The following is a 22538-nucleotide window of genomic DNA, read 5'->3' on the forward strand; positions in this document are numbered from 1 at the left end:
TCCTGAGGGCAGAGCCCAGACACCCTTGCAGGTGTCTGAGGGTGGGTGGGGAGAGGTGTGTGGGGCCCGGGTCGCCTGCAGGATCTCACCAGCCTGGGAGAGTACGTGTTTAGTGAGCTGCTGTTCATACTTCCCTGTGGGGGTGGGGGCAGCTGCCTGATGTCACTTCAACGTCACTCCCCTTTCTCCCCACCCCACCCCAGTTTTGTTGGCTACGAGGGGCAGGCCCCAGAGGGCCCCGACCCTGGGCAGCTCCTGTGGGGAAGGCTGGGCACTGGGCTCAGACACCCCCGTGGGGACCACTCTCCTCTCAGTGCACGAGAAGGAGGCCCCCAGGCGGGACGGAGCGAGGCCAGACCCAAAGAACAGGCATGATGCTGTGTGTGCAAGGAGAGGAGTGCTGACGGGTAACCGTCCTCACCCCTCCTGCTGGGCCTTTCCGGGGGGGCTGCTGGGAGCCCCCCAAGGAGAGTCTCAGGCCACCCGCGCTGGAGCCCTCCCTGCCCCCCAGTGCTGAAGAGCGGCCCATGGTCATCGGCAGAGGGCGAGCAGGTCGGGACCCAGAAGGTCACCTGCTCCTGCTGACCGGCTGGGCGCTTATCCCCCGCAGGAGGCGGGGCCGGCTTCCCTGGTGGGAATGCTGTGCAGCCACAGAGTGCCCTCGCCTCGCAGGGGCCCCACGCTTGCTTCAGCCTCTGCCATCCCCGTGTGGACAGTCTTACGGAGTTTTGGACAAGGAATCCCATATGTCATGTCGCTGGTCCTGTGGGGGTGGGTTGGCTCCTCCTCCCCCAGCCCGGCTCTGGGTCCCTGCTCCTCGTCCTCCTCCTCCTCGTCCTCCTCGTCCTCGTCCTCCTCTCCCCACTGCATCCTTCTTGTCTGTTTTATGGAAGACGAAGGCCAGACTCTGAGGCGATCCCAGTCGGCCCTCCCATCTGTTGGAGGCAGTGTCCCCTGCAGCGTGAGTGGGACATGTGGGGGAGCAACGAGAGGATGGCGTTTTCCCAGAAGCCACGAGCCTCACGGGGAGGCTTGGAATCCAGTTTAGAAAAACACACAGCATCAGATGCTAGCCAGGCTGCCTCTCTTGGGCTCGGCCTGGGCCCTGCGGCCCCACTGGCCAGGGGACCATTTCCGCCCCGGGCCCTTCTGGGGCCACGGCAGCCTGTCCGCTCGGAGGCGCCCATGTAGGCGCCGGCCTCTAGCAGGTTCGCATCTGCTGTGAGGCCAGACATCTCGGTTCCTGCGGGCCAGTGATGTAGGGCGGGCGAAGTCTGAGCTGCCGGGACGGGCGGGTGGGCTGTGGTGGGGAAGGCTCGTCTGGGCTGGGCCAGGCTCAGGCACGAAGAGGGTAGGGGTCTGTTTTCAGGTCTTTTTTCTCCCCCTACAATCTCTCCACGTGCTCTGACCATTTCCGCTCCTGTGCAGTCAGGTGCCAGGGGATGGAACCTCCTGGAACAATTTCCAAGCATCAGGCATCTCCAGGCCGCTCACCTCCCCTGTCCTGCTGGTTTTGGGACCTTTCCTTCTGAATCGCCCCGTGCAGCCGGAGTATAGAGTGAAACCCCACCGCTCACGGGGCGAGGTCAGGCGTGCAGCAGGTCCCCTGCACGTGGGAAACAGAGCAAAACCCAGATAGTGCTGATTGAACCCCGGGGGCTTGTCAGCGAGGGATTTGTGTCGTGGGGTCTCATCACACTCTGTAAACCTGCACCGCTACCTGGAAAACCTCGCTGCAGGAGGCTCTCCCACGCAGCACAGAGTGGAGGTGAAAGTCTGCCTCGTGGCTCCGCACCTGCTTGGCAGGCAGGCCGTTCCATGGTTCTTTCCTTTCCCTTGAAGTGCTCCCAACAACATCCCAAGTGCCGCACTCCAGCCAAGGTCAGATCTGACTGGTGCAGAGCCTGGCGTTATCTGGTAGCTAGGCTGCAAATGGCAGGGCCCAGCCCCCACATGGGACGTAGCTGGGGTTTGGGTGGCCAGCCATGGTGCGTCTGCCGAAGGCTCTGGACTCTTCCGCTAAAGGAGCGCTCCGAAGACTCCCCTTGAGCAGAGCGGCTGCCAGCCTCGCGTCCTGACTGCCCAGGGGACCTGCCTTGAAGAAACGTCCCTAGGGTGGGGGGGCTGATTCTCTGCCATCCCCCCCCACATTCCCACATGCCTCCGCTGCTGGGGGCTGGGGAGCGGTGGCCCTGCACCCTCCTTTCCTGGGCCCGACCATGATCTGGACATGCTTTCTCCTGTTAGTGTTGGTGGCCACATTCGGCACCACTTCGGTGCCCCCAGGCATGCAAAGCCACAGACAAGAATGTTCCACCGTCCTCGACCGCCCAGGGCAGCCTTGCTGTGGGAGGACTCTCGTGGCCTTGGCGCTTTTCATGTGAAAGGCACGCTTTCTCGTGTTGGGAAGGGAAGCTGAGCAGAAAAGCTCAGCTTGAACTGTCGGGGACCCACCCCGAGCACCCTTCTCCTTTCCAGCTCCGACTCTCCCACACATACCCCATCCTCGTGGAGTGGCTTTTGCTCCTGCTATCAGGGGAACCCGTGTGCTGGTCCCATCTTACAGGTAAGGGGGGTCCACGAGGAAGGTCAGGAGCTCATCCAAGGGCGGTCAGCAAGGAGGGGACGGAGCCAGGTCCACCTGCCTCCCCTCATCATCACGCTGCCCTGCTCCAAGCTTCCCGGCCCAGCCTCCAGAGCTGGCCTCGCCTGCTCACCCTCAGCCCCTGCTGGACCCAGCTGTTCAGGACCCAGGCCGAGGCTCCGTCCCAGGGGCCTGCAACAGTCTTCTCCCCCAAGTCTGTCGGCACCCTGCCTCTGTCCGGCACAGCCTCCACGAAGACCTTCCTTCCCAGCACACACCCATCTTGGCACACCCCTCCCTGGCCGTAGGACCTGTCCTCCCTGGGTCATGTGTCACCACTGCATCTACAGATACATTGTGCAGCCGGGTGACGCTGGCCCTGAGGGTCCAACTGTTCAAGAGCCTGGTGGACCAGCTGTCCCTCCCTCACTGGGCAGAGGAGGAAACTGAGGCCCCAGAGGGGCATGAAGCGGGGGTGCAGGGTGGGTTTAGTCGTTCCCTGGTGGGCTGGTGGCACGGGGTGGGGTCCAGGCTGGACTGGGGACACGTGCCGTCCTGCTTCCACGCTGCACCTGTGGCACCTTCGTTCCCTGTGAGCTGTGCCGGGTGGTGGCCGGCTGTGCGCTCTGCCTCCGCACTGACCTTGACGTCTTCCCCGCGGGGCCGTCGGACCACCGCCTGGCTCCTCTCCTGTAATGAGGTTTTTCCGCTGTTGCCCCCCCCCACGCCCCGCGCTGTTTGTGCGGCCTTCTGGGTGCTGAGATAAGAACGCCTCGGCCTTCCTTAGCCTTCTTTGGTGATCTCCGTCAGAACGATCTAGAAAAACAACCTTGCCAGTAGAGGCCCGGCCCTTTTGTCACATGGCCTGGCGTAAGAACAGACTAGGTCTTGGTGGCAGGGTGAGCGTTTCTGGCACAGCGAGAAAGACTGCCAGGTTCAGTAGGGAGGAATTCCTCTCCTTAAACAGATTTTCACTTGAAAGCCTGATGACAGAAGCAGCTGAGTCTCAGCGAAGAGAACGAAAACCCGGGGCGACTGATTTAACCTTGAATCCACCTTGGGCGCCAGCAGCCTCTGCAAGGATGCGGCCTGTGTCCTCGGGGAACACGGCCGTGGGCAGGGAACGAGGAGCTGCTGTGTCTACAGGCCCCCCCCAGTGGAGACGGGACCCCTCCTCCCCGCCCCCTGCCCCTGTGCAGAGGGGCTAGCTTCTCCTTCCCCCAGCGTGGAGCCCCGGAGCCCCGTGGGTTTGCGCTGTGGTTTTGCTGGCCAGGGACCGGCTCGCTGCTCAGGGCGGGCTCCCACCCACCTCCAGGGACGCCTGTGTTGGGGGCATGTGGTCTTCCCCGCTTTGTCTCTGATTCTGTCCTAAAGTTAACGTGGGGATGTGTGTTTCTGGAGAAACGTGTACTGCTGGGGGGAGAAGAGGATTTTTGTAAGGTAGTCGTATGGGATGGAGGTTTGCGTGCCAGCTTCATTCATCGCTGACTTCTGAGGGTCACGTTCTACCCGTGGACGGGACAGTGACGGCCCTGCATGCTTCTTGCGGAGCCAAAGTAAGGTGCTAAGTCAATGTCAGTTCTTTCTGCGCAAGGAGCCCCTCCTGCACACCCGCACATGCACACACGCACACATATGCACACTCACACACGCGTGCATGCGCTCAGAGGTCTTACTTGAGAAACTCCCTAAGGAGAAGTACGTTGAAGAGGAGGGAACTGCAGGCCCTCTCACCCCGAGTGTACCCCAACTGTGGGGTGGAGGGTGCTCTCCCCGGGAACTCCCTGCAAAGTCTCTCTTCAAGCCCCTTGCAGGCAAGAAATACCTCTGCCACCACACCCACGGGTACAGCGTGAGGGGACACCGGCCCTCTCTCATCTGCCTCTGAGGGGCCAGTGCTATTGGGACGCCAGGGTCATTTCCCAGAGCCCTTGAGGGTCCCGCCGTGCTAGGAGCCTGGTGGACCAGCTGTCCCTCCCTCACTGGGCAGAGGAGGAAACTGAGGCCCCAGAGGGGTATGAAGCGGGGATGCAGGGTGGGTTTAGTCGTTCCCTGGCGGGGCGGTGGCATGGGGTGGGGTCCGCACTGGACTGGAGACACGTGCCCTCCCGCTTCCACGCTGCACCTGTCACACCCTCGCCCTGAAGGTCCCCTTGCATCTGGGCGCTCTGCTCGGCAACAGTTTTGCCGAGCTCCCTCTGACGGTACGTCCGCCATGTAGATGACAGAGGGTGAGGACCTCGGAGCCGCCAAGGGCCCCTGCCCCGTGGGCGTGGCGCTTCTCATCCTGGGGCCGCCGGCACCGAGTTACCTTGCTTTGAATTTATCCTAACGGGAAGGTACTCGTTCTCTTTCTAATGGAGAGTTTTTTGTTTCTTGTTTCTAGAGCAAATCATGGAGGAAAATAAAAAACATGGTTCACTGGTCTCCCTTTGTCATGTCCTTCAAGAAGAAGTACCCCTGGATCCAGCTGGCAGGACATGCAGGTACTGAACCCCCCCCCCCAACCTTCCCGCCGGACCACCGGCTCCCTCGGGAGGCACCCAGCATGCGGGCGGGGCGGGCCTGGCCCTGGATGCTCCTGGGGATGGGAGCATCTGGAACAGCTTCTCTGAGACCCCGGGGTCTGCAGTCTCAGCCAGACATGCCTATGTGGCCACAGCACTGCCCTGAGCACAGCTGCCCCCTCCAGGGCCCGTGCCACCCCTTCCTCAAACACACACACCCCCCCCCCCCCGTCTCTGTCGCATTCGATCTTTCTCTCCTCCTCTGCCTCTCTTCCGCCTGAGCCCAATAAAACTTGTGCCGTCATCAGTCTTGCCGCTAGCCCACCATGGGTCAGCTGGGACAAAGGGGCCACGCCCAGCGCTTCAGTGCACGCCAGCTCTATCCCCGCATCACCATGGTCTTGGGGGTCACCACATTCTTGGAAACGTAGTCTCTGTCCCAAAGGAGCCTGTAGGTGGTGGGGGGAAGAGGCAGGCAGGTCACCCCACAAGCCAAGGAAGGTCCTAGGTGCAGGTGGCCAGGGCGCCCACCAGCCACAGGGGTGGAGGGACGTGTCACGCCAGAGCCCGAGAGCTGGCCAGTCCACATGTGGGGTCCTTTTGGTGAGCATCGTCCTCTGCGGAGGTTTCGGTGACTGCCCCAGACTTGACCTTCATGACCGCAGACCAGCACGGGGTCTGACATTTCCTCTATATCTCCGAAACCTGGGCCCAGCCCGAGGCGCTTGGACGGACACCTTCCTAAATAGATATTTTCCTGGAGGTGTGACTGGAGCAGTGCTCGGGTGGGCTATGCCTCAGACCCCCGCTTCTCAGCCAGTGTCCCTGTCCTGAAACTGAAGCCGGCCCTACCAGGACTCCTGTCTGGAGACTGGAGGCACCTTCAACACCTGAGAAGCAGGACGGACGATGGGCTGGGGGTGGTAACGGTAATACCAGTAGGACGGCACAGGCCCTCCAGCGGTGAGCACTGGAGGCCTTCGCCCTTCAGACAAGGAGCCTGTGGTCGGGGAAGCCGGGGAACCAGCCTGTGAGCGTGCCTGGATGCCGGGACCTGCATCCACTCCCCCTAAAGTGCTTGGTCCACAAGTGGGGACCTGGGGGGCACCCCCGGGAGACTTCCCGAGGGGGCTGTGGAGTGGGGGGGGGGTCAGTGCAGGGCGGGCCCCAGAGAGGGACCAAAGACCTCCTCCCACCTTGCCCCACAGGGAGCTTCAAGGCGGCAGCCAACGGCAGGATCCTGAAGAAGCACTGTGAGTCTGAGCAGCGCTGCCTGGACCGGCTGATGGCCGACGTGCTGAAGCCCTTTGTACCCGCCTACCACGGGGACGTGGTGAAGGACGGGGAGCGCTACAACCAGATGGACGACCTACTGGCTGCCTTTGACTCTCCCTGCGTGATGGACTGCAAGATGGGCGTTAGGTGAGCCAGGCTCCACAGAGGCCGCCCCGAAGTCCAGTGTGTACGGGGGAGGCTTGGGGGTCCAGGGGGACCACTGGGACCCCCTCCCATCCCGGTCCTATCACATGACGTGCAGAGGGGACGGGACCCTGCTTTGCTCCTGACAGCCTCCTCCCCTCTCTGGAGCCAATAGCTGTGGGGCCGGAAACAGGGCCTGGGTCCGTGCTGAGCCTCCCTGGGGAGGGCACAGAGAACTGCCTTTCTGGGCAGGGGGGATTGCTTGGGGTGGCCGCACAGGGAGGCAGGGGTAGAGGCCCTTCTCAGTGCCCCCTGTGCCCCCACCCAAGGGAAGGGAGCGCCCATTAGTGGAACGTGCTGGTTTGCGAACAGAGACTTGCATCTGCCCTTTGAGGGGAGGGAGAGCCCAGGAGCTGCTCCCTTGGCGGACATGGGGTGCTCTGGGGCCCTGAGTAAGGCATAGAGGCCACAAGGGGCTGCGTGGGCCTGTGCTTGGAATCGGGTCCAACCCCTGGTGTCTGCCCAGGGAGATAAGTCAGGAGAGGACTGGGGAGGGAAGGAGAAGGAAGAGCGGCCAGGAGGAGACAGGGTGGTGCACCGGGCCGAGAGGAGCCGAAACCCCGCCGCCTGCACCACCCTGGGCCCTGTCTTGGCTGCGTGGTGTTCTCATCCCTCTCAAACTTGGACCATTCGATCCCAGGGGTCCCCGAGCAGCTCCTTCTCTCCTGCAGGCAGGGCTGTGGCCACGTGGTGTCCGGGAGCCACGCTCACCTCGGGGAGCCACCGGCTGCAGGGGCCCAGCCTGGACAGGCAGACGCCGGGCTCCTCCGTCCGACCCGCGGCTCGCCGGGAAGACCGGGCCCTGGGAAGCAGCTCCGAGCTGGGGCCTGTGTTTGCTTTGGGTGGTGTAAGCAGATTTCTTTCTTAAGAGAGGAGAATGAGAGAGAGGGTGTGTCTGTGTGTCTGTGTGTGTGTGACAGAGATGGAGGCTGGGGGAGAAGGCCGGTTTCCCTTCCCTCACCCCTCCTGGGATTGTCATTAAGTCAGGCCCCGCAGGCTGCATCCCCTCTGTGTTGTCTCCAGGAAGGGACCAAGGGATGGGGAGGTACGGTCCCACTCGGCTATTGTGTGTCCCTGACCCACTCCCTCCCTCTGTCCAAGGCCCTCACCACTCCGGCCCACCGAGAGGAAACAGAATGTCCTTCCAGACACCACTTTGCCACTGCTCTTCCCCAGAGTCTTATTTCTGTCCCTGGAAGGCCCTCCCAGCGTATACCAGGATGGGCCCTCTCAAGGGAAGACATAAATATTCTGATGAGTGTTCACTCCGACCGTGGCCAAAAGTACAGCCTGAGGGAAGAACGTGTGGCTAGTGGGTCCTGAAAGGCTGCCCCGTGTGCCTGTCTGTTCCCCGGGAAGCTGCTGGGGGCAGGCGCCCCCTCCACCTGAGGCTGGGTCCTGCAGCTCTGTCCCCCCGGTGCTCTCGGGAGAGACCCAGAGTGACCCTCGAGGCTGGAACAGTTTTAGCCCAGGTGTGGGCCGGGCCCGGAGCCCGCGTGGAGGGGAGGGGTGGGTCTCCCCAGAAGGGGTCTCGCCCCAGCTTCTCTCTGCTTCACCATGCCAGGGATGGGCTCCCCTGCATTCCTGCCACCCCAAGGCAGAGGTCACGGCCCAGTCCGAGTAGGGGTCACAGATGCCACAGGGGAGGGACCCAGCAGGGCCGTGCTGGGCCGACAGGCCAGCCAGCCTTGTCTGGACCAGGCCCCAAGGAGGCTCCTTGGGACCCTGTGCCCCTGCGGGGACTGCACTGCCTCGCCAGCTCCGTCCATCCAGAATGCTTGACCTCACAACCTCCCCTAAGACCAGCAGTCGGTGGCCACACCTGGAGTGTGGCCTGTGCTTGCCAGAAGGGGGAGGCCCGAGTCTGCGGCATGAGGGGTGGAGACTTGTCGCAGGGAAGAAGAGGGCAGGCTGATCAGCAAATCCAGCGTCAGCCCGGGTGGCAAGGGCACCGGTAGTGTCCTAAGCCACGGGCCTTGTGGGACCGGAGTGCTGCTCGGACACAGGCTCACGTGGCCCTGGGGAGTTTTCTTAGATGTGACCCTGTGGTCCTTGGAGGTGTCGCGTTCCTCCAGGGCCGGCGTCGGGGAGCTCGGGCCCCACTGTCCGGCTGCTGACCGTTTCCTCTGCCAGAGGGTGGGCTACTCCCCCCGGAGGGACCGCGGGCCAGCTTTGGAGAAAGCCCCGGTCAGTAGGGACTGGAAACTGAGGCCCGTGTCCTGTTTAAGCAGCTAGTAAAAGCTCTTTGCAGAAATCGAGCCACCCACCCACCCCGCAGGCCCCCACAGCGCCCGCCGGAGCACTGGGGATGGCCAGGCCGCCCCTGCCACGCAGAACGCACACACAGGCCCGCCGGACGCGCCTCCACGCGTCACCGCCCCTCCCCCATCGCCGACCGGGCTCTGCAGGCCCAGCGGTGTGGGGATGTGCGCGTGCGCGCGGGGGAGAGCTGTGTGCACGTGCGTGCGAGGGAGAGCTGTGTGCGCGTGCGTGCGGGGGGGGGATGCACACGAGTACAACGGAAGGCTCTGAGTGACGAGGCCGGTGTTCACACCCAAGGATTGGGTCTTTTCTTACGTTTGATACAATGGTTTCTGAGAACTTGTCCTTGGAAGAGCTCAGGAGTTGACGTGCAGTCAGTTCTGGGTCCCAGCGCAGCAGCTTGGAGCTGGTGTGATGGGCAGTGGCCAGCGAGGCCCCGGGACGGCCGGGGGGGGGGGGGGGGCGGGCCGCGGTCACAGCCGCCCACTATGTGGGCAGCCCCCACCCACGAGGGCCCGCGCCGAGAACTTTCCTCCGTTGCAGCTCAGCGCTGTGTTTGCTGTTTCAGGAAGGCTCACCGGCAGCCATGGAGCCGGGGGCAGGGGAGCGGGGGTTTGATTGGGGAGCAGGGGGGCGTTTGCGTTCGCCTGTATGTGCAGCAGGGGTGGGTTCCCCACCTCAGTCTGGCGATGGGGGCAAGGGAGTCAGCCGGTCTGCCCCTGCTCCCGTTACCCCACCAGTTTCCAGGGGACCCCTGCCAGATCAGCCAGCAGGCCCAGCCGGCTGGTGTGGAGGGCAGGCAGTGAGCAAGCGTTGGCCACGCTTTCTCAGGCCCTTCAGGCTGGAGGCTCTGCTGTGAGGAGGCACGGGCTGGGCGAGGCAGGCTGAGCCGCCCGTGGGCAATACAACAGTGGCAGTGGGACACCCAGGCTCCCTCTCCCGGTCATGGGTTTCCCCCTCCCCCACTTTCTGGCCCTGGCCTTTGTACTCAAGATGTCCCCTCCTGAGAGAGCCTCTTCCTGGAAGGGAGATCCCTGGGCTCTGCCAGGCCTCCTCAGTGATGCTGGTGTGGGGTACCCCATCCGCAAGGTGGCCCTGTTCTCCACAGCCTGAGCGGAGTGTGTGCCCATCCCGGGTGAGCATGCCTTGGCTAAGTTGAGTACAGCCCTCGGGCAAGGCTGGAGCTGCGGTGCAGCCAGTGGTCCTCATCACCCCTGTTCCCACACAGGACCTACCTGGAGGAGGAGCTCACCAAGGCCCGGAAGAAACCCAGCCTCCGCAAGGACATGTACCAGAAGATGATCGAGGTAGACCCTGACGCCCCGACCGAGGAGGAGAAGGCCCAGCGGGCTGTGACCAAGCCTCGGTACATGCAGTGGAGGGAGACCATCAGCTCCACCGCCACCCTCGGGTTCAGGATCGAGGGCATCAAGGTGGGCCAGGTGCACGGGCTGCCAGCTCCCAGCTGAGGAAGGGATGGAGGCTCTGACATTCACCCATGGGGTCATGGATGTGCAGACCCTGGTCCTTGCAGCATTGTTGGATTTCTATCCTCGACCCACTCTGGGCCCCACCGCCCAGCCCTTGCATCGGGGTTGGACGGCTGGGAGCCCCCAGCTTGCCAGTGGGCTGAAGGCAGGGCACCCCTGCAGAGAGTCCCCTGGGCACCGCTGCTTTTCGAGCTCTGGGCTGAGAAGGCCATTCACCTTCCCCTGTCCTCTGAAACCAGCATTTTTTTTTCTTTTTCTGTATCTAGCCCTCAGACTGGCTGCAAATTTCATGCTCGTCCCCCTCCCTGTAATGCTCCTTTTCCTCTCCTTATCTGTTTGAAACGATCCCCCGTTTCCTTACCTCTCCCTCTCCAGCTGGATGTTCTGGCCTCTGTTCACTGTCTGGCCAGCATCCTCCCCCCAACACTTCACCTGCCTCTCCCCTCCCCTGCTCCAGGAAAGGGTCCCACCCCCAGAGATGGGCTGTCCACCTGGCTGTCCCTCCACCCCAGCATCCTGCTTAACCTTTCAGAGGCAAGCACATTGCGTTAACTAGCCTCCGGCCTGATGGCGCACAGACCCAAGTTTGGTGGCTCCTGATGGAGCCATCTTCACTCACCCTTTGTCCCCAAGAACAGAGCTCCTCCTGGGGGAGCTAAGCTTCATGCGCTTCCCTGGAAGAGCCTGGAACAGATATAGTGCCAGATTAAGAAGTTGGAGCAATCTCTTGCACCAGGTGGGCCAGGGAAGAGATGGGCAGGCAATATTATATCTTGGTTTCCAGGGAACCTATGATAAAAGATCTTACGTTACAGAGCGAATTTAGCTGACCTTGGGGTAGGGGGCCCCTCTCTTCTGTCTGGACAGCAGCAGTGTCCCCTGGGCACTCGGGTTCCGAGGCCAGGCCCCGGGGGAAGCCTTTGGCCCCTGCTGCCCATGGCCCCGCTCTTCCGTCCCTGGGCTCCACACCCCCAGGCCTCCCCTGACCTTCTGCGCTGCCACCTGACTAGCCTCCCTGGGATGGTGCACGCACCTGCCTCCTTGTCCTGCACATGGGGACCATGACGCCTCCGCGGTCCCCCCCGCCGAGCTGCCTGGCTTCCTTGGGCTGCCGGGTCGGTGAGCGCCCCGCCGATCCCCAGGCCCTCTGCTGACCCGTCCTGGGCGGGTGTTCTTCTCAGAAAGAAGACGGCTCCGTGAACAGAGACTTCAAGAAGACCAAAACGAGGGAGCAGGTCACCGAGGCCTTCAGAGAGTTCACTAAGGGGAACCACAACATCCTGGTGAGTCACCCCCAACCCCCACCAGAAGGGGCCAGCTACACAGGGACCACCGTTGCGCCCCCCAGGCTTGCCCAGCCCTAGACCGAGCTGGGCTGCGGTGCCCACACGCCGGCCCCAAACTTCCGCTGGGCAGGTGCAGAGGAAGGTGACTTGGTCGCCAGCCCCATCCGAGGGTAGATGGGGGCACTCGGTGGGCTCGCTCTCTGCCTTGCCGTCCCCTCACGGTGCAGAGACGGTTCCCTCCCATGAGAGGATTGCTGTCACTATAGCCTCGCTGCAAATCCCCAGGGAGCCATCTGGGGCGGGGAGACGTTCTTGTCCGCATTTGACAGGTGAGGAACTGAGGTCCAGGACACAGCTAGGAAAGCACAAGCTGGATCTCATGCGCAGGCCACTGCACTAGTAGACAGGCTGGACAGATGGCTCTGACCTCTGCGGTCAGGACCTCGATCCTCCAGGCGGAGGTAGGATGTGCTGAGTATCCGTACCCCTAGGGAAAGGCACCCTGGGACAGACCCAGACACACTGGGGACATGGGCCCTGGAGCCCCTGGGGATAGGCTCCTTCTGAGCAGGGGTGGACACGTACAGCCTTTTCTCTGAGCAGACTCCTCGCTGGCTGGATCTCCCTCCCTCCTTTGCAGGCTGGGTAGGCTTCCCTGAGCCCTTGGCAAGGAGGCTTCGGGCATGGTGTGCACCCCCGAGGTCTTCCACGGCCCGAGCCCTCTGTTTTCCGGGTCACCTGCTCCTTCGCGGTGCCCGCCCCAGAGCATGTGGTGCCAAGCCCCGGGCCACGACGTTCTGCAGAAGGGCATTGAGGGACCGTGGGAGCCTGCGTGCACCGGGCTTCCCCGGTCCCTGGGGACAGCAGGCACCCCGGGAGCCCGCACAGCTCCATCCCTGTCCGAGGGCTCTGTGGAGAGGCCACTGGCCAAGATATTTGTGGCTTCCCCACTTCCTCTGTCCTTTGGAAAGTCAGGGGCATGGAAGTTTGTATTCTGGAAGACACCATGGCAACCGGGCTGTTCGGAGGCACACTGCTGGTGTTCCAGAATAAACTTCACGCTCGTGTGAGAGCTCGGAGGGGCTGCATGGCTGTGCAGGGGTGGGGGGTGTGGATGAAGCATGGCCCCAGGAGCCCAGCTGCCTGCCTCGCCTGGGCCTGGAGGTTGAAATAAAACCTCAGGGTGTAAGGTCTCTTGCATTCTGACACCCAGCGATGCTAGTGGGCCACACGGGGCTTAAAAGCCACCCCACCCCCAAGTGTTTAAAACTCTGGCCATTTTCAAGTGACTGCCTTTGGCTCAGGTCATGATCCTGGAGTGTCAGGATCGAGTCCTGCATCGGGCTCCCTGCTCAGCAGGAAGTCTGCTTCTCCCTCTGACCCTCCCCCTTCTCATGTGTGGATGCTCTTGCTCTCTCTCTCTCATTCTTTCTCAAATAAATAAATAAAATCTTTAAAAAAAAAAAAAAAAACTCTGGCCATTTTCTGTTCCCAGATCGCCTACCGGGACCGGCTGAAGGACATTCGTGCCACCCTAGAAGTTTCTCCCTTCTTCAAATGCCATGAGGTAGATACCGGGCTTTCCTTCTCTGGGGCAGAGAGCCTTGCTCTGTGGGGTCAACCATGATCTTCGGGCCTGCCCACCTGAGTGGTGAGCGCACCTCCCACACTTCCAGACCTGCTTGTTCTGGAAGCCTGAGGGGCACTTTTTGGACCATGCAACCAGAGGCAGCCCACCCGGGATCAGGCCCTTCGCTGCCAGCAGGATCCTCGTCGGCACGCGTCTGCACCAGGCTCCCTGGAATGACCACGCAGGCTGTCCTGCCTGAGCGCTGTGGTCATCCTCATCCCACTCCTCCCTCCCCCTCCCAGCAGCTGAAGCTTCTGTCCCACACGCTTCCGGGTCTTACGGCAGAGCCACCCATCACCACCCAAGACCTTCTGAAGGGGCTGGCCCGTCTTAGGCACCACTCTTGGAGCAGGGCTGGAACGTTCCACCTGTTTCTGCTTTCGCACCTGTTTGTCTGCAGGGGCAGCGGGCAGGCAACCCAGACACCCGAGAGAGGGTTGGGAATTGTCAGCAGTTTCCCTGGGGGGTCTGTAGGATCCTGATGTCAGAGAGTCCAGGGCCCCCAGCCCCTGGAGCATGCGTGCACATGTGTATACGTGCGCACACCCCTGTATGCTGTTCCCAGAAATGGTACTGCCGTGGCCAGGTGCATGTGAAGCAGGGATCCTATGCTCCCTGCAGGCTTGCGGCTCCTTCCAGAAAGCAGCCCCTCTTGGGTTCTTGTACGGAGGGAGCCTGAGCCTGAGCCCGGCCCACAGAGGGGGGCAGTGAGGGCAGCAGGAGGAACAAGAAACGGGTGGTCCCAGGACCCCAGGCAGAGGGAGCTTCCCCAGAGGGGGGTGGGCCAGGCCCTGCTAGGCCTCATGGCATCTTTGAGCAGGTGACATGGCTGGCCCCGCCTCTGGGCACACAGCCTGGCTTGCCCTGGGATTTTATCCCTAACTGGTCCCTTGGTCAGGATGCACCTGTCCCACGGGGTGGCTCTGACAGCTGCCTGGATAGGACTGCCTGTGAGGGGGGAGTGTGGTGCCCAGAGGGCAGACGGGGCGGGCTCTGCCCTGAGCAGCTGCCCCTGGCCTAGCCATTCCCAGGATGCCCTTTCCTCTCCTCCTCCACACTGAGGCCCAAGGGTGTGCAAGCCCTCCGCCCCACCCAGGGCCTCTGGATTCCCAGCTCAATAAAAGGTCTTTGTGCAGCCTGCTGGAGCCTCCCTTCTCCCCCGCCCCCCCAAGCCTGCCTGCGTGCTCCAGAGGGCACAGGCCGTCCGTGGGCCTCAGAGCCCCAGGACCTGCCCCATGGACCGCACCGCCCCCGGTCGGCAGCCCAGGTTTTGTCTCGAACATCTGCCTTTTCTTCTTCTGCACCTTTGCTGTTATTTCTGGAAGATTGTTTTTGCTTTACTCCTTCTGGAGTCTCATTTGAAAGCTTCAGTCTAGAAAGAGCTGGGGCTTCTGCCATTTTCCATCTGGGAAGAGGAAGCTCCTCTCTGAGTTCAGCATTTCCAGGAGCTCTTCCCTGTCCTGCCTGGGGCCCTGGGAGCTCTAAGGACCCTACACCCTCTCCCCGTACCCCCTTATTTTCTCCAGTCCCACACAGTGACCTAGGGGAGGGTTTGGGGGAGGTGTTCATATTTGGGAGAGCGCCTTACTTCATGCAATTGCTCTGAGCTGGCCCGGAGTGGGGGAGGGCTCCTTGGCGCCCATGGTCCTCGGAGCAGGGGCGTAGGCAGGGACCAGCCCCAGAGGCCCTGCCGGGCCTGTCTGCGCAGGCTTTGCCTGGGTTGTGCTGCTGGAATGGGGGTGGTCTGGCCCTCCCTGCCACCCTCTTGGGTGGGGGCCTGTGTGTGCATTTGGGCAGGTCCATCAGGGTGAAGGAGGAGCACGGTGAGGCCCAGGGTTTAGCCGTGGTCTGAAATAGTGGGAAGTGTGCAGGCCAGAGCTGGGGGGTGGGGGTCTGCCATCCTAGACGTCCTCCGTGCCGCTGCCCACGGAAGGCACGGAAGGCGGTGGCTGTCCTGGTGGCCGGCATCCTCTGCCCCCTGGTCAGCCAACCAGGGTGGGCTTTGCCATACAGGATGGAGCTTTGAGCTCTGGGCTTCACGCCCCCCATCCCGGGCGGGCATGCCCTGGGTACACTCCGGCTACGGTGGGGCGGGCTGTGGGGGCTCCGGTGCTGCCTTCCCCAGTCCCCCACTCACCCCCCTCTCCCCCCAGGTCATCGGCAGCTCACTCCTTTTCATCCATGACCAGAAGGAGCAGGCCAAGGTGTGGATGATCGACTTCGGAAAAACCACGCCCCTGCCCGAGGGCCAGACCCTGCAGCACAACGTGCCTTGGCAGGAGGGGAACCGGGAGGACGGCTACCTCTCGGGCCTGAACAACCTCATCGACATCCTGACAGAAATGTGCCAGGGCGCCCCGCTCGCCTGAGGCCCCCCTGCGCCCTCCTCACCACACCTTCCCTTCCTCCCCCTGTGCTTCTTTTTTTCTCCTTCCTTTTCTCTTCGTGTCTAGGGAAGTGCGAGCCCCAGAACTGATCCTCCTGAACTGCACTACAAGACACTTTGTAGAAACGAGATGGAGATTTCCAAGAGCAGAGGGAAGATTTTCTGGTGACTTTCCTCATGAAGGGTTTGAAGCTGGGGTCTCCACTTCTGTTTATGCGTAGGATCTCCGAGCAGAAGAGGAATGCCCAGACCCGGGCTCAGCGGCCTATAGGGCAGCTCCATTGGGTTTAGGTCTGGAAGCAGGCTCAGGTGGCCACCGGATGGGTTCCTAACCCAGCAGCCAGCCCCAGCCTCCGCTCAGGCTTCCTGTGGGGGCCTCCTGCCCCCTGGTGGCTGGTGCGGTCAGTGAGCTGCCCAGCTCAGCACACAGGCTGGGGGGCCGCGGTGAGGGGGTTGTAAGAACCCTGGCTTCAGCAGGTGCCTGGCTGCAGGCTTCTGGTAGTTGGGGTACCAAGCCACTGGGAACTGCATGTTGGCCTTTAGCAGTCCAGGGGCGCCCCCGGACGGTGGTGGCCTGCTAACACAGGGCTCCCACCCATCTGGTATTGAAACCCTCCAGCTATGGGCCAGACCTGGGAGTTCGGAGATGCTGGAGTCGACTGGCTGTGCTCTCTGACCTAGGCCTTTGCAGGAGGGGGTAGGCAGGAACTGTGCTCTTCCCTCTGATGCTCACCCTCTGAATTCAGAGGACACTCTGCACACCTGAGCTTCCAGGGATGTCCCTCCAACCCCCCAGAGCCATTTGTGCCTCCAGCCACCCACCTTGCAGTGCCGAGGTTGGGGTCACCGGGTGGGGTGGGCCGGGGCATAACCAGCCCCGGAGAAAGAAGATGGAACCTACAGAGCACAGATCCCATACATCCCTTCACCCCCCACCACCCCCACCTCCCTGGGCTTCTTTCATGAGGTCAGGTCCCCAGAAGGTTTGGTGGGCTTCAGGGCAGCGCTGAGCAGGGAAGAAGCAGGTTTCTGGCTTACTGGCCTCATCTCCCCCTAAAGTAACTCTTAGTGCCTGAAGGGCTTAGACCCACATTTCCCAAATGTGTGGGCAGCTCCCAGGGTAGGTGGTGGGTGCCGGGGACGGGGAGGGGGGTGCTCCAGGCATCTCTCCCTGGAGTCTCCAGGTTGCCTAAAGATGGCTGGGGAAGCCATTAAGCCGTGTTTTAATTTTTAAGCAAATTACGTCTTTGTTAAGGAGAAGAATGTAAAATTGGCCAGACTTTAAGAACAAAGCACTCAGCTCTCTGGCCATGCGGAGCTGTGTCCCCCAGGTGCCCTCCTTTGCCCGTGCAGGTACGGGGGGGCCAGAATTGAGCTCTGACCAGGCAGCAGGTGCTGGGGCCAGTTTCTCTGCTGGGAGCTGTTTCAGGGACACGGTGGAGACGTGTGCACCTAGGTGTGTGCGCCTGGAGGGACCAGTCCAGAGGTTTCCTGGGCTGCCGCCCCAGGGCCTCTGGGGGACTTCCGACCTCCCCACACGACACCAGCATTTCCCCTTTCGGGCGGGGTGAGTGACGGTGGGGGCGGAGGGTGGGACATATGAGGATGTTTAAGTACAGATTTTTTTAAAAAGGAAATCACTTTTAAACTTCCTGGCTCTTGTTCAAAACAGTGGTGAGCTCCCGTGGGGGTTTGCTAAAGGTCACGCCCCCGCCCAGCTGAGCGAGAGAGGCCTCGTGACAGCATGTGATCTCTGAAGGCAGGAGCACCAAAGGCAGCTCTGGGTCTCCTTCCGGAGCTGGAGTGACTTGTGGCTCGGAAGGGGCCTGAGGGAGGGACTTAAATTCTGACATTGAAATTCAAGATTCCAGCACTGTGGGCTGACCAGAAATCGCTCTCTATCTACCAAGAAAGTTTGCCAAAGCAAATGATTGCTCCAAACAAAAAGTGCAGGTGACCAGCTTGATCTACTTAAGAGAACAAAATTTCCAAGCACTTTAAACAGGCACCGATTGTTTGCAAACGATGGGCTGAAGTGCAAGTGATGTGTTTGTCAGAGGAGGTCCGTGCTGCCTCATTGGCAATGGGTTTCTTTGGGTCCCGTTGTGTCTGTGAAAGTGGTATGAAGCGGCATCTTCGTAGGGTTATTCTCTTCCTTAGAGGTTGGGGTTCTGTATTTACTCGCTAACTTCTCCCCCATTCCCTGCCGCCTCCTTCTAGAGGAGTAGATGGATCCCGAGTGGAATTTCTCAGAACCCTTCCCCGCCCAGCCCCAGTCCCCACAGGGACGCCTTGGGTCCTGGCCGCGCAGGGGCCGGGAGGGTGAGCCAAGCTGCGTGCACACAGGTGCACGGACAGCCTTCCTGCCTGGTCCTTGCCGGGCCCCCAGGAGGTTCTCGGTGAGCAGCATGCTTCACGTATTTGAGGAAGGTTTCTCTTGCCTTTAGTGTCGTGTAAGAAGTTTTTAAGTTATATTTATTTTTTCCGGTTTTTTTAATTGCACAAAACACTAAGACTGGGAGGTTGGATTCTGTTTGTCCTTTAAAGCTGTGCCTTCTTTCTGAACTTCTTTTCCCACTTGGGGGAAAGAGCCCGGACACAGCACTGCGCCCCCCCCAGATGGACTCTTTCCCCTGTTCGCTGTATCTAGCTTTGAGTTTGCCTGCATCCAGTCCGCACCCCGCCCCCGTGTGTATATAACCCAGGCCGCCAGCCTGGGAAGAGGCGGGGGATTCACACACCCCCCCCCCCAGCCAGTGCCTTTCTTCAACTCCCCAGAGGGTTCTCTTTCCTTCTGCACCCCTTTCTCTGCGACACCTTGGAGTAAACAACTGTTACAAACCACCCCCCCGCACAGTGCCTGTCAGACAGACCGCACCGCTCTGTACCTTCTGAATAAAGGCCCGAAAGACCACAGTGCCGACTGCAGTGCGGTCCTTGCCACCCCAAGCCCTGGAGAAGCACCTCGGGGTGGGTGGGTGGTGGTGGTGGCATTCTTTGGAAACTGGAGGATCGTGCTGGGGTTCTGGGGATGCCCCGGAATGGAGGCTCAGACTGGATAACATTTCGACCTGCAAAGGATTTAAAAGTCTTCAAATCCAGTCTATTCAACCTTGTCCACAAAACCTTTACATAGTCATTCAAGGGTGCAGAATGGCCATGAAGAAGTGCTTGTCCCCCATCCCGCGGGCTCGGGGGGGCACCGGGAGGCCATTGCACGTGGAGCTTAGCTCTGTGCAAGGTGAGGGGCTGGCTGCTTGCCTCTGTGGCCCCCTTTGATTCCCGATCACCTCCACGAACAGGGCTCTGAAGTCTGCTTTTTACAGAGGTGGAAACAGGCCAAACAACAGGACCTGGGCAATAAATGGGGAGCAGAGATTCAGATCCAGACTTTGCCTGGTTGCAGACCCGATTCTGTCTTCCTCTTCTCCAGGGAACATCTGTGGACAGAGAGCCTGTCCTGTCTTGGCCCTGGGTCCCAGGCTCTCCGCACGGGGCTCGGCGCTCCCTGGCCTTGTCCATCGCTTCTGATCGAGGGGGCTGTGCGCTCTCACGAAGCAGTAGGAAATAAGCCTCCCCTCCAGGTAGCTTCCTGGAGAATCTGTGAACGGAAGTACAGTCTTGGCTCCACTATTGGCCCCTTGGAGTGGGGTGAGGACCCCAGGCAAAAGCGAGATGCCCCAGCCACCGTCTCCCACAGTGATGGTCCCACCCATACCTTCTCGGTGTTGCAGCCACCCATGGGATTTAGACTCTGTCCACGCCAGTGGGATGTCACCCCGAAGGCGGGGGCTTGCCCCCGTGAACTGGTGTTTCTTCAGCATCTCGCAGGGCCAGGCCCAGGACAGGTGCTTAGCCAGTGTCTGCTGATGGGGCCCCACCGAGCACCGTCAGTGATAATGGCAGTTGGGTGCGTGGATGCCCTTCCTTCAGCAGAAGAACGACTCACAGTTGGCCTGGGCTCCCTGGCTCCTGGGTCTTGCGCCCCCTGGGGCCGTCCCTCCTCCAGGTCTTACTAGACCTTCTCATTGCCAGCAGAGCACCCAGCAAACAGTTGCTGGAAGGCGTGAGCGCCGGTCCCCCTTCTACTCACAACTGTCTCCTCTGTGGCCCCCCAGGGCTTGGTGATCACCCCCCACCCCCAACCCATGAAACCCCCCCCCACCTGTGTCCCAGGCCCACGGCTCCTCCTGAGCCAGGACTTTGCGGCCCGGGGTTTCTCCAGCGGGGTCATCAGTGGGACTGGGAGCATCCGGGCCTCCTCAGCTTCTGCACCCCTCCTCCTGCCAACCTGGAGCAGACCCCACACATCCCCCAGAGGTCCAGCCCTGGAGAAAAGACCCCAGGCCGTGGCAGAGGGGCTTAGGGGAGCCCGGGCACCACCAGGGCACATGGGCATCCCCTGTGGGGGGGGAAGAGTTGTCCTCTGGCTCACTTAATGGAGTCTTGGGTCTTTCTGCCTGCTTCAGACAAACTCCCACAGCCAGGGCTGCCTGTTGGCCCTGCCCTGAAGACGGAATCAGCATGCAAACCAGAGAGAGCTCCGGGTCCATTGCCCACAGTCCCGCCACAGCCCCGGTCGGGGCGGGGGTGGGGAGAGGCACTCCAGCAAGGTGGGCAGGGGCGCCTCTCCCTCTGTGGTGGTGGTTCTCACCAGGCCTGGCCCGGCTGGAAATCCCTGGAAAGTGTGAGTCTCTGCTCCTCGGGTGAGGATCGAAGGTGAGTGCCCCGTCAGGTGCAGGTAAACACATCCCAGTGCTGCTCCTGGGAACCAGGGCACCAACCACAGGCAGCTCTGTGGACCCACTGGGCCCACTGTGACGGGGACTTGGGCCAAAACTCTTACTTCCTGGACTCCGTCAGCAGAGGGCCGTGGTGGCATCTCGGGTGGTCAGTCACCCTATTGCTTTTCCAGGTCACTTCTGGCACCAACCGGCTTGGCCTGGGTTCCCTAGAAACTAGGTAAAAGCTGGCCTTTTTCGGGGAGAGCGATCCCGGGGGGCCTGACATGGGGGGGCATGTGGAGCGAGGCTGGGACAAGGCGAGGGGCAGGGTCAGCAAGTGTGAGCTGCTCTCCCGTCTCATGGGACGTCTTCGGAGAGGCCCAGAAGCCAGTCCGGGGTCGGTCCTGGGGGAGCAGGGCTAGGAGTGCAAGTACAAGTGCCCCCAGCTCTGCCTCCCACTGGCCACCCTGTCCTCAGGGCATCAGTTTTGGTGGGCAGCACTGTCAGCCTCCTTGGGTGCCCGTGTGGGTCAGCAGCAGCCTGGCCCTGACCATGGGGGCAGCATGGGCTGTTGCTGGGCTGCTCCGGTCTGGGGTGCTCTGGGAACCAAGGTGGACCAGACTTTCCCAGTAAACACCAGAGGGCAGTGCCCATTCTGCCCCCACCGGCTGGCCAGTCCTCCATTCTGTGCCTTGCATTTCTCTGAGGGTCTCACCCCCTTACCCTATTGAGCAGGATGCTGGGGTCCCATCAACCTGCCAAGTCTGGGGAGGGGAGAGAAACTGGAAACAAGGAAGCTCCCTGTGGGTCTGCAGAGGGTTGGCTGGGGAGTGCTTGGGCTGTCTTCAGACCAGGGGCCCATAGGAAAGCCTCCCAGAACGAGCTTGAGAACCTGCAGTTGGTGGGAAGCCTGCTTTGGTGAGGGGGGGAGGGACCAGGAGACCCAAGCCTGCCTCTGAGCAGTGGCGGGCCTGGCGAGCCCTGGTGCCTCTTCTTCCCACATTGGCTAGGGCCCCAAGGTCACTGAGCATCTTCACTAAAGTCTGGGGAGTTGCTTGACTCAACAGGGTGGTTTCTCACCTTTTGGGGATCACAGATGCCTTCGATAATTTAAAGGAAGCGATGAACCCTTTTCCCAGAAAAATGCCCATAAGCATATGCACAAATTTATATAGGAGTTCAGGGATTCCTGGACACCCCCCTTTCCCCCACCAAAGCCCCTGGATAGATCCCCAGGTGGTGGATGGGTCTGGCTTAAGAATCCTTGGTTTGTTGTAGCCCTTCCCGGTAGGGGAATGCGCCCAAACCCCCTCACTGCAAAGGGCATCTCTTGTCATCGGAGGCCGGCCTGGCCGCTGTCCCCCTTTTTCCCTCCCTTAAGGATCCAGCCTTCTGAAAGGCGTCATCTTAGAACTACAGCCTACCTATTTTTGTAAATAAGTCTTTATTGGAAACAACCATGCCCATTTATTTATGTACTGTCTATGGCTGCTTTCGCACCACAAGGCCAGAGCTGAGTAGGTACCCTAGTCATCCCGTGGCCGCAAGGCCTAAATACTCACTACCTGTCCCTTTATGGGAAAGTCCTCCAATCCCCATCTCATGCCGACTGCAGCCATAGAAAGAATGACTCCCTGCCTGGCACCATGCTAAGTGATTCACGACTGTTAGTCCAATCTTTATAAAACCTCTGAAAGAGGAGCTTCACTAACCCCGTTTTGCACATGAGAAAGCAGAGGCACAGAGAGGGTGAGTAACTTATTTAAGATCACACAGCTGGTAAGCAATAGACTCAAGCTCTTTCCACGACCCTGCACAACTGAGCCCACCGACCAAGTGGCAGGGTTGGTCCGGGCATGTGGCTGCATTACAGAATTTTGGGGACGGCCCGTGGTCAAGCCATGAGTTCCAGTTTTGGGGACTAGAAACCTGACAAGGCCCTGGAGATGTTGATCCCAAGCATGGCCCTCTCCGGGGAGCGGGGCGGGTGGGGGTGAGAGCTGAGCTGCAGAGCCCAGGCTTTGGCTCTGGCCCCCACGACCAACAGGCAGGACCTGGAATCCTGCCAGCCTGCGGGAGTTGGGCTGGGGGCGGGGCCTGGCTCAGGAGCTCTCTGGGAGGCGCTGTCTGTTCTAGGCTCCAGGTGACCCTGCAAGCAAGCACCCCGCAGCCTTCCTCCCGCCAGAGACC

General features: G+C 61.2%; 1 protein-coding gene across 1 annotated transcript in view; it reads left to right on the plus strand.

The window, feature by feature from the left end:
• Positions 1 to 17184, plus strand: part of ITPKB (inositol-trisphosphate 3-kinase B) — an 85764-nt gene extending 68580 nt beyond the window's left edge. The window contains exons 2-7 of the mRNA XM_032393936.1: positions 4971 to 5070; positions 6300 to 6513; positions 10061 to 10265; positions 11504 to 11605; positions 13104 to 13175; positions 15392 to 17184. Of these exons, the coding sequence (XP_032249827.1) occupies positions 4971 to 5070; positions 6300 to 6513; positions 10061 to 10265; positions 11504 to 11605; positions 13104 to 13175; positions 15392 to 15607 (909 nt within the window). The 3' untranslated portion in view covers positions 15608 to 17184. The remainder of the gene's footprint in view (positions 1 to 4970; positions 5071 to 6299; positions 6514 to 10060; positions 10266 to 11503; positions 11606 to 13103; positions 13176 to 15391) is intronic.
• The last annotated feature ends 5354 nt before the right edge of the window (positions 17185 to 22538 follow it).

The sequence above is a fragment of the Phoca vitulina genome, unplaced genomic scaffold, assembly GCF_004348235.1.
Source record: "Phoca vitulina isolate PV1807 unplaced genomic scaffold, GSC_HSeal_1.0 scaffold78, whole genome shotgun sequence".
NCBI classification, from domain to species: Eukaryota; Metazoa; Chordata; class Mammalia; order Carnivora; family Phocidae; genus Phoca; species Phoca vitulina.